Here is an 11,240-nt window from a genome sequence, read left to right as displayed (position 1 = left end):
ATACCATGCCCGGCCATCTGATTGAAAGCAATTAATTGAGTCTTGTCAGACCAAATAACCTTCAATTGAAACTTAAAACAAGTAAGAAAGTCTAAGTTCGGGCGGAGCCGAACATTAAATACCCGGCGCAAGTATTAAATATATGTTTTCCTCCTTTCCGAAAGCTACCGCTACATGATAAGCCGGGGTGTATACATTTTAAGTAAATTAGCGTCCTTAAATTTCGAAATATTGAAATTTCAAGCATTTCTGAAATTTACCGTTATATGAAAAGCGGCCTCAATTTTAGTCCGATTTCAACAATTTTCAACGGTTTGCTTTTATGTGGCAAGCACAATAACCATACCGAGCTTGGTACAAATTGCTAGAACGGTTAGCGAGATACATACATATATGTGATCACAAGTGGGCGGTGCTACGCCCATTTTCCAAAATTTTGTCATAAACGTATTTCTTGGTAAAGAATTGTTGCAACCATCAATTTTGAATAAATTAGCTTCAATATTTACTGATTTATCGAAGATTTTGCATTTCTCGAAATTACCGTTATATGGGATGTGGGCGTGGTTATTGTCCGATTTTAGAAATTTTCGGCCGTTTGGTATGCTGTACCAGGACCAACAACTGTGCCAAGTTTGGAAGAAATTGGTGTAGCGGTTACCAAGATATACACATGTAACCATAAGTGGGCGTGGCTACGCCCATTTGCCAAAATTTTGTAATATTCTTATTTTTCGTCTAAAACTCTGTGCAAGTATCAATTTTGAGCAAATTATCTTCAGCAGTTACTAAAAGATCGCAGTTTTCGTTTTTGTGAAAATTACCGTTATATGGGAGGTAGGCGTGGTTATTGTCCGATTTTTAAACTTTTCAGCCATTTAGTATGCTGTACTAAGGCCAACAACTGTGCCAAGCTTGGAAGAAATTGGTGCAGCGGTTACCAAGATATACACATGTAACCATAAGTGGGCGTGGCTACGCCCATTTTCCAAAAATTTATAATATTCATGTTTTTCGTCTGAGACTCATTGTAAGTACCAATTTTGAGTGAATTATCTTCAGTAGTTACTAAAATATCGCAGTTTTCGTATTTTTTAAAATTACCGTTATATGGGAGGTAGGCGTGGTTATTGTCCGATTTCGCCCATTTTCAATACCATCCGTCCTACGCCCAAAAGAAGTTCACGTACCAAGTTTCGTTAAGATATCTTAATTTTTACTCGAGTTATCGTGTGCACAGACGGACAGACGGACGGACGGACGGACGGACGGACGGACGGACGGACAGACAGTCACCGCTTAATCGATTTCTCTTTTCATTCTGATCATTTATGTATACATTTGTCTATATCTATCTCGATTCGTTTTGCCTGTTACAAACAACCGTTATGTGAACAAAGTTATAATACCCTTGTGCACAAGTGCGCTCGGGTATAAATATGTTTTTTATTGCATTGAGTCAAACCACGCCAACTGGGTCAATGAAATTTCATTGATTTTCTGGAAAGTGAAGACAATTGTGGACATCTGTAGATAATTATAGAACAAAAATACACTTTGGACGGTTTTTCGAAATTGCACTTCGTTTTGTTTTTTTTTGGTATTATAAGAATATTGCAATTTTTGAGAGAAAAATTCGTAACTCGCGACCCATTTGATGAACTTTTTTTTGAGAGTTGCTGAAGCTTTTCCCTTTACAATAAAAAGATTTGCAGAATAAAATTTGCAAAACAATTAATTCTTAATAACAATAATTTAAACAATTGCAATTATTTATATATTCTAGGCCCGCGATTGCAGTGAAATTGTGGCACAATATACTCTAAACTCTTGGTCTTTCCAATTTTGACAGTCGCTATCGATTTTTTTCTCAAGTTGTAAATAAACATAAGTTGTAAATAAACATTGATGTTTCAAGTTATACGTTAAATAATGTACGTTTTTGTATAATTATTCATTAACTAAAATAAAATGCTATCACTCACACAAGCTTACATGAAAATAACTATTTACTCAAGGCTTAAAGGTGAGAAAAAAATCGATAGCGACTGTCAAAATTGAAAGACCAATTTTTCTTTTTGGAATTTAAAAACAAGAGTTTAGAGTATATTGTGCCAAAATTTCACTGCAATCGCGGGCCTAGAATATATAAATAATTGCAATTGTTTAAATTATTGTTATTAAAGAATTAATTGTTTTGCAAATTTTATTCTGGAAATCTTTTTATTGTAAAGGGAAAAATTGTCCAAAGTGTATTTTTGTTCTATAATTATATACAGATTCCCACAATTGTCTTCACTTTCCAGAAAATCAATGAAAATTCATTGACACAGTTGGCGTGGTTTGACTCATTCTGAAAGGCCTAACATATCCCAATAGGCAACGGTCCGGTTTTCGGGCGACACAGCAAAATGCTACCACTCTCGCACATATATTTTGGTCAAATTCGCTTATTTCTTCTTTTATGATGCCTTTGCGCCAATTTGGCATTTCGTTGCCTCGCTGTCTACTGATTTGCATTAAAGTTTAATACCTTAAGCGCTTCTGTAATAGTGGCTGCATCGCTACTTGCTGCTAGGTTCACAAGATATTGGACTGTAATTGTTGCGGCGAATTGCGTATGAAACTCGTTTTTGTTTACTATTCACTAACAATAGCGCTAAATTTGTACAATAATTATTGCGGGTAAAGCGTTAGATAAACTACGAAATATTAAGCGGGTGAACTTCGCGGAGATTGCGGAAAAACGATGCTTAGCGAGCGGGTATTAACTAACTAGTGATTATAAATGTGCAAAAATGTACAAACCAAAAAGGGCATAACAAAAAGAACGTCAAAGTCGTTAACCCGTATGCGCTTACATTGCTGATATTAACCATTATGTGATCATACAACTAATAAACTTGAGAAAATGCATACATGAACTCAACATAGCGCCGCGCTTGAACTATCTTGATACGTTCAATATAAAAGTTACAAATGCATAAACAATTTAATACTGGCAAAAATTCAAATCAAAATTATAGATAAGTTAGTATATACTAGACTTCTTCATGAAATATATCTCCTTTCGTTGGTAAGAGGCAGAGCTTAACTATGGGCCGAATTAGTTCGCCTTGCGGTGTCTTCAACGTAACCACTCTTACGCGCCCATCAACACCAGGATGGCATTTAGTAACTCTTGCCAGCGCCCACTTCGTCGGAGGGGTAGGCTCGTTGCAGACCGCAACCACATCACCTTCTTCGATGTTGCGCGAGGAACGAAACCACTTGGTGCGACGCTGTAGACTGACGAGATACTCGTCTCTCCAACGGCGCCAGAAATGTCGCCTCATGGCAGAAATAGTTTGCCACCGCTGACGAAGATTTCCACAGAACCCTTGACCCTCAGGTTCTGGGATTGACTTCAGTGGTTCGCCAATAATAAAATGACCAGGAGTTAGGACCTCTAAGTCATCAGCAGCTGAAGAGTTGTCACAGAGCGGGCGGGAGTTTACGCAGGCTTCCACTTCTGTAAACAGCGTGTTGAACTCTTCATAGGACAGTAGAGTTGCACCCAGTACGCGTTTAAGGTGATACTTAATGCGCTTGACGCCTGTTTCCCAGTATCCACCCATATGAGGTGCAGACGGAGGGTTGAAACGCCACTCGATGTTTGAGTCGGCGAAGAACGAACGTAGTTTAGCATCTGCCATGCACCGCTGGAATGCAATTCGAAGTTCTTTCTCAGCGCCGACGAAATTCATGCCGTTGTCAGACGACATGACTCTGCAGTAGCCCCGGCGGCTTATGAATCTTTTGAGCGCATTCAGAAACGCTGGTGTTGACAGGTCTCCAACAAACTCCAAGTGCATGGCACCAGTGCACATGCATACAAATGAGCAAATGTAGCCCTTGGTCGCCTTCGCTCCTCTACCATGGGTGAACTTATATAAGTAAGGTCCAGCGAAGTCGACAGCGGTGCGGGTAAAGCAACGAGCGTAGGTGGTACGAGTTGCAGGTAAATCTCCCATAGATTGTGTTGCGAGATTGCGGTTTAAACGGGTGCATTTCACGCATTTATGATATATGCTACGTATAAGGCTGCGAGCACCAATAAGCCAGTATCGGCGTTGCAAGACGGTCTGCATAATGCGGGGTCCAGAGTGTAGCGTGAACTCGTGAATATCGTGGACGATTAATTTTGCAAGTGGAGAGTTTTTTGGTAGGATGACTGGGTGCCTTACATCAGGAGTAACTGCAGCATGCTTCAAACGACCTCCAACACGCAAGACATTTTTCTCATCGAGGTATGGCTGCAAGCGCAAAAGACTGCTGCGAAGCGGGATTGGCCTTTTTGCGCTGCAAAGAGAGATTTCGTTAGAAAAATAGAATGATTGGGTATACCTGATCAGGCGCAGTTCAGCTTCGGATAACTCTTGACAACTCGGAGGACCGAATCGCCTAGCAGCATTGAGCCGAGTATTCACTCGAGCGTTGACAAAGAACCTTAGCACGTAAGCGATGATACGGCGCAGTTTGGAAAACGACGAATACTTCAGCGTTATAGGCCAATGCTCGTTTGAGCTCGTAACATGAGCAACGACTTTGCTTCGAACGCCTATCTCGGTTGTGTGCTGTTTAGACGAGGTTTGTTTCCAGAACTGGTCAGTGCTCTTCAAGAATTCGGGGCCCGTCCACCACAGTTGATGATGCTGCAGCTCAGATGGAGTTATACCTCTCGAGGCACAATCGGCTGGATTCAGTTCCGAGCGGACATGGTTCCAACACTCAGGAGGAAGAATTTCCTGAATGTCAGCGACCCGATTGGCGATGAACGTCAGCCATTTGCTAGGATGCGCTTGTATCCACGCCAACGTGATTGTGGAGTCCGTCCAGGCATACAGCGGATAGCGGAGATCGTCCCAACTGTGTAACACGCTTTGCACCAACTTAGCAGCGAGATGCGCAGCGCATAGTTCTAGACGGGGCAGCGTTGTTGTTTTAAGCGGCGCTACTTTGGACTTCGACGAGATCAGCGCAACAGTGACCCGGCCGTCGGGTTGCAAGGTGCGCGCGTACATAACGGCGGCGTAAGCTCGTTCGGACGCGTCAGCAAAGATATGCAGCTCAGTGAATGACCCAGTTGCACCTGAGCCAATCCAGCGAGTTACCTTCAAGTTCGAAAGAAGTTGCAGCTCCGAGCGATGTTCCAACCACTTCATTGCAGTAGAGTCAGGAATGACGTCATCCCAACCAACATTGTTACGCCAAATCTCCTGGAACCACATTTTCGATCTTATCGTCGCTGGAGCGAGCAGCCCCAGATGATCGAAAAGCGTGCTAGCATCAGATAGAAAGGTTCTCTTCGTTAAAATAGCGGGTGGCTTCTTCAAATTAACCACGAACGCTAGGTAATCCTCTGCTGTTTTCCACACTAGACCCAAAGCATGGACATCCTCACCGTCGACTAAGTAGTGAGATATTGTTTTCGATGCATTTGATATTTTTTCGCAAAGTTCCGCACAACTCGATGCCCACTTTCGGAGCTCGAAGCCACCTTCTTTCAGAGTTTCGGAGACATTTTGCTGTAAAAGTAGCAGCTCTTCTTTGGACGATGTACCAGTGATGAGATCGTCCTTGTAAAAGTCTTTGTGGATGACAGCAGAAGCTTTCTCACAAATGTGCGAATATTTTGCGGTTTGTTGTAGCGATCTCACAGCTAGATGAGACGCGGCTGCCACGCCGTAAGTTACGCGCAGCATACGATAGTCTTGTATAGGTAAACTCGGATCTCGACGCCATACAATTCGCTGTAGATCAATGTGCTTCGGTGCTACGCATACTTGGCGGTACATTTTCGCAACGTCCGCGGTCAGTGCATAGCGATGCGTTCTAAAACGCGTTAAAATTGAAAATAAGTCCTCCTGCAGTTGAGGACCGACAAATAATGCGTCGTTCAGCGAATTTCCGGTGGCAGTTTTAGCCGACGCGTTGAAAACGACCCTCAGCTTAGTGGTAACGCTCGAATTCTTTACAACAGGGTGATGCGGCATGTAAAACATTTGACTCGTTGATTCTGGTGCGAGCTCCATATGATTCATGTCGAGAAGTTCCTGCATGAACTCATTGTTGCGTAGCCGCAGGTCGTCGTCCCGAGCAAGGCGCCTCTCGATGCGTAGTAGGCTTTGGACAGCATAACTTCGCGAATCGCCCAGAAGTACGTCGGTCTTCAGCGGCAGTTCAACTACAAAGCGACCGTCAGGAGCTCTTTGGTGCGTTTTTTCGAAGAGTTCTTCGCAGTGACGCTCTTCGTACGTGAGGTGGGTCTTTTGCGGAGCTTCTTCTAACTCCCACAGTCTAGTAAGAGCTCTATCTAACTGGACTTCGCAGTGCAGCGACTTTAGGCGAGGTGCAGCAGGTTCTATTCCGTCGACGCTTCCAAATAGCGTCCAACCAAAGACAGTGCGCTGAGTCATCGGCGTACTAGGTGGACCCTTACGGACTTCTGAGCAAAGGAGCTGTTGCATGACGTCCATACCAACCAGAATGTCGATACGCCCGGGTTTCATGAACTGCGGATCGGCTAAGAATAAACCTTGCACATGCGGCCACGCTAAAACTGACAAAGTCTGTGTGGGCAAGTCGCTTGTAATCTTGGTTAAGATTAACGCGTTGATAGGGAAGCATTCATCTAAACAAGTAATACCTCACCTCTAGAGCGGCCTCCTTGCGACGAACCGATGCCAGTAATGGATACTGCGGACGCTTTTCGTGGTAGACCTAGACGTTGTACACATGCCTCAGTTACGAACAACGCATGTGAGCCGGAGTCAAACAGCAAGCGCGCGGTTTGCTAATGACCACAAAAATCGCAGACCTTGACTAAGGCGGTAGCCAATAGCACAGTTCTGTCTTTTGGACGCGGCGGGTTGGAGCTAGCATTCAAATACGAGGATGTCCATACAGCAGCGGAGCCTGTGGACGAGGCGATAGCGGATGAAGTGTTTGCGTTTGATTGTAGTGTGGCATTCGCGGCGAGAGGGGATGGCGTGACAGGGGACGCATTGTTGACAAAATGAGCGGTGGTTGTGACGTTAGTTGTAGAGGAGGCATTATGCAGCAGCGTGTGATGACGTTGCTGGCAGATCCTGCATGCAGAGAAGCTATTACATTTTGCCTTGTAATGACCGGAGCTTAAGCAGTTCGTACACACGCGCGATTCTCTGACAAACTTCGATTTCGCGTTTGAGTCCAGGTTGCGAAACTTATCACAACTATATATTTTGTGAGGACCTTTACAATAGGTACAACCTGAGCTGTTTTGTTCCTGCACTGCGTGAAACACATTCGTGGACTTGCTCGCTGAAGTGGTTTTACCCTTGGTGGGTAGTGAAGTTGACGACGAAAGCATGGCCAGAGACCGACACCTAACTTCCAAAAACGTGGACAGCTGCTCGAACGACGGAGGCTTATCACTGACGAGTGATAGCTCCCACTGTTTACGCGTCTCGAATGCTAATTTGTTTACTACTTCGTGTACCAACCAATCGTCCCAAAACTCTACTGGTCGACCTAAAGCCTTAAGTTCGCGTATGTGTTGTTGAAATGCGTCGATTACACTTTTTATTGTGTCGGCAGTATCAGTAGTAGCCTTTTTAACATCGGCCATAGCTCTGAGATGCCCTTCCACTATTACCCGCATGACCTTAAAGCGCGATTTCAAAAGGTCCCAAGCTTCATCGTAATTAGCGTCACATATTTTGAAGCCACTTATAATTTTTAAAGCGTCAGCTTTCAGACAACTTCGGAGATAGTGCAGCTTTTGTCCGTGCGACAATGCGGCATTACTATCCACCAGCGAAGAAAATGCATCAAAAAAACCAATCCATTTTGGGCAGACGTATCGATGCAGACACTGGCATTTGAGCGGGCGAGGGGTATGATTCGGTACGACACTTCTGTACGCGATTAAAATTGGCTAAAGCCGTAGAATACCAAGTCTCGGCTTGAATTCGCACATTTTCTTCGACCTCTGTATTATCACTTCCGCACGAGAGTTCTACCGCGTCATGAGCGGTATTGAAACGAGCCCACTGTTCGTTAAGGAGTTGCAGAAAACTTTTAACACTTTCTGCGTCCATTAAAAATGCTTCGTCAGTGCTCTTAGCCATATATCGCTTAATGGCATTGAGCGCAGAATCGCGCGTTTTAACGAAGTTCGACATTTTTCGTTTTGCTTTTGACGAGTCGTTCGTAGGTCACAAATTTAATATTTGGCACTTGCAAAGGACAATTGAAGGACGCGTTAGGTTTATAGAGGTTCTTAAGGTTAAAGGAAGGACGACCGCACCAATGTAACAAGCGAGTTAATGCGCTGAAATCGGCTCTATTTGTCTAAAATCCACGCACGGTATTTTTTAGCCTTAAAGTAACTTGCCGTAATTGCAAGTAGCACTTTTGTGTTTAGCAGGGATCGCAATTATAGCTCTAGTATTTTGTTTTAGTTCACTTGCGGGTAGCACTCTGTTTTCTTTAGTTTTTATTTGCGGATTATAAACTCTAGACTTTTTCTCGTACGTATGTATGTATGCACGTATATTTAATATTCACACAAACTAGCAAGCGGAATTAGCAAATCCGGACCGAAGGACCAGCATATGTTGCGGCGAATTGCGTATGAAACTCGTCTTTGTTCCAAATTAAAAGCGTTTGATAAAGATTAAATTCAAGTGTCTTTATTCACTAACAATAGCGCTAAATTTGTACAATAATTATTGCAGGTAAAGCGTTAGATAAACTACGAAATATTAAGCGGGCGAACTTCGCGGAGATTGCGGAAAAAACGATGCTTAGCGAGCGGGTATTAACTAACTAGTGATTATAAATGTGCAAAAATGTACAAACCAAAAAGGGCATAACAAAAAGAACGTCAAAGTCGTTAACCCGTATGCGCTTACATTGCTGACATTAACCATTATGTGATCATACAACTAATAAACTTGAGAAAATGCATACATGAACTCAACGGTAATATTTTTTGATAGACTTCCTTTGCCCTTGGGAACACTTTAGGCTATATTTTTTATCAATCTAAATATTCTCAAGTAGCAAACTCCACAATTTTTTGCCACTTTCCTGCGGTCCCGCCTTTCCACTGTAAATCTATTATTTACATTTATGGTTCCTGATTAACTATATTATTTACTGGTGATTACTTCTTCAATAAATTACAATACAGAAAAAAGTCATCTAACTTCCAACTAAGTAAAAAATAACTGTAAAATGCAAAACTGAGAGTGAGTGCAAAACTGTAACATTTGCCTTAATTTACATTTTTGTCTGCTGGGTTTTTTATTGTTGTTGTATTGACTTCAAATCGTTATGAGAGAGGGAGTAGGGATGTACCAACAAGAATATACAACAAAAGGATGAAAGTCGTCAGAACTTGGAAACATAGCGGTGGGTGAATTAAAAAGTGTTACACCATGTTACAGTTTTGCTCGTCACTGTACATGCATGGTTCTCTATGGTCTCCACAGATTCGAATGAACTATTTTAATTTAAAGAAAATAGAAAATATAGAATAGAATAGAGAAAATAGAATAGAGCAAAATAAAAGAAAAAGTTAAGTTACTGGAGTAATTTATGTCGCTTTTAATACATTTTTGTAATAATATTGTAGGTTGAAAACAAGGGTGGTCTACTTTTTCCTACAGTCTTACCCATCAAATCCCACCAGAACGGGCCGTTTTGACCCACTGTTTAAAAAATGGCTTATAGATGGTTAAGATTTCCATAAAATTATAAACGACTAATTTTCACCAAAAAGGAGGAACTTTAGCCCTGTGTAGAAAACATTGCGATTCAATGGAGCAAAACCTTTCTGGGGTTTGACCACCACTTATGAATGCTAACGTGATATTCACACAGACACCTAGTACTTGAATACCTCTGTGGGACCCCAGAATAAAATAACTTACGAATTTAAAAATTAGCAAAAAAGAGGTTTTGCTTTTTATTAAAAAATCTCTTTAAAAAGTATTCAACTCTTATAAAGAAAAAAATACATAAATACAAAATCAACTTGTTTTGGTTTTATCTCTAACAATTGGGGAGTTAGATGCAATAAGGGCACTTCTGTTAAAACTGATTTCTGAGATATTAGCGTTAAAGTTTATTTTTGTTGTAGAATATAAAAAAGTAGTATTGTTGTGGTATTGAAAAAAATTGACTACTGCGTAAAAAAATCGGCAGATTACAGTGTCGGACCCTAATTTAACTGCAATAAACACTTTCGATCAAAAAACGTGTTTCTCATGTTTTTTCGGGGTTACACTTTTTTTGAAAAATAAAAGAGATCATATTCCCATTAAGGGGTCCGAATTAGGTAAAAAACTCTTTTAAAAATGTAATTTTCATTTCGTAAAATATCGAGTAGAGTTGTTCCTTCGAACGATGTATTTCAACGTGCATATATCATGAAAATTTTGTACTAAATTCCTTAGGCGCCGAACGCCGCCGCCGCGTCAATATTTTCGTAACTCGGCGACGGCGCGTGAGGAATGACAAAAAACGGCATGACGGCGGCGTGACTCGCTTTACAAAAGCATTTGTTTTAATCGGCAAAGAACTGGCCGATGCTTCGGCCGATTAAATCCTGAATATAAATTGATTTCAAGAACAAATGCTTTTATAAACTTTTATAACAACAAAAGAAAAACATAATCAAATAACTAACCGTCTAACCTGTGAAAATACGTACGCTAGGAGTAAAAACATTTTGACCGTGTGTAGACGGCATCAACATAAACGGTGAGAAATGGTACAAAAGAAGTGCAAAGCAGATGCAAACCGCACCCACCACTGCAACTACTCCCTAGCAGGGGAAGCCTGAGACCTGTGGATGCACACAGGGTCTAAGGGAAGATTTTGGATTTCACCAGAGCACAATCTGTGATATAGAGACCAAAACCAAACTTCGAAAAGTATACTGTTATGAAACGCACTTGAATATGTCAATTTTGGCGTTAACCGTTATGACCGCCTACAGATGGTCATCAGAAAAAACTGTAAATATATATATAATTTTTGCTTAATTCACAATAACACACTGAATTATGAAATTAAATAATGTTTCCTACTTACTATAAAGTTTTCAAGTCTTAATAAATACCGGAACTAAAAAATCACTACTTATGACAGTAATTTATTTCACCTATCACACTGACTCACAACTTTAATTGTAAAAAGAGCATATT

At 41.4% G+C, this 11,240-nt stretch overlaps 1 protein-coding gene across 1 annotated transcript; it reads right to left on the bottom strand.

Annotated features, from left to right (window-relative positions):
* Positions 1-3,041: 3,041 nt before the first annotated feature.
* Positions 3,042-7,651, bottom strand: LOC118745862. The gene is made up of 4 exons (XM_036479529.1): positions 6,887-7,651; positions 6,689-6,835; positions 4,387-6,611; positions 3,042-4,341 (listed from the first exon to the last, which is right to left on the bottom strand). The coding sequence occupies exons 1-4, from the start codon at positions 7,649-7,651 to the stop codon at positions 3,042-3,044; spliced, it is 4,437 nt and encodes a 1,478-aa protein (XP_036335422.1).
* Between the last annotated feature and the right edge of the window lie 3,589 nt (positions 7,652-11,240).

The sequence above is a fragment of the Rhagoletis pomonella genome, unplaced genomic scaffold (assembly GCF_013731165.1).
Source record: "Rhagoletis pomonella isolate Grant_MI unplaced genomic scaffold, Rhpom_1.0 Rhpom_scaffold_00009, whole genome shotgun sequence".
NCBI lineage: Eukaryota > Metazoa > Arthropoda > Insecta > Diptera > Tephritidae > Rhagoletis > Rhagoletis pomonella.
This window is presented reverse-complemented; position numbering and strand designations above follow the sequence as displayed.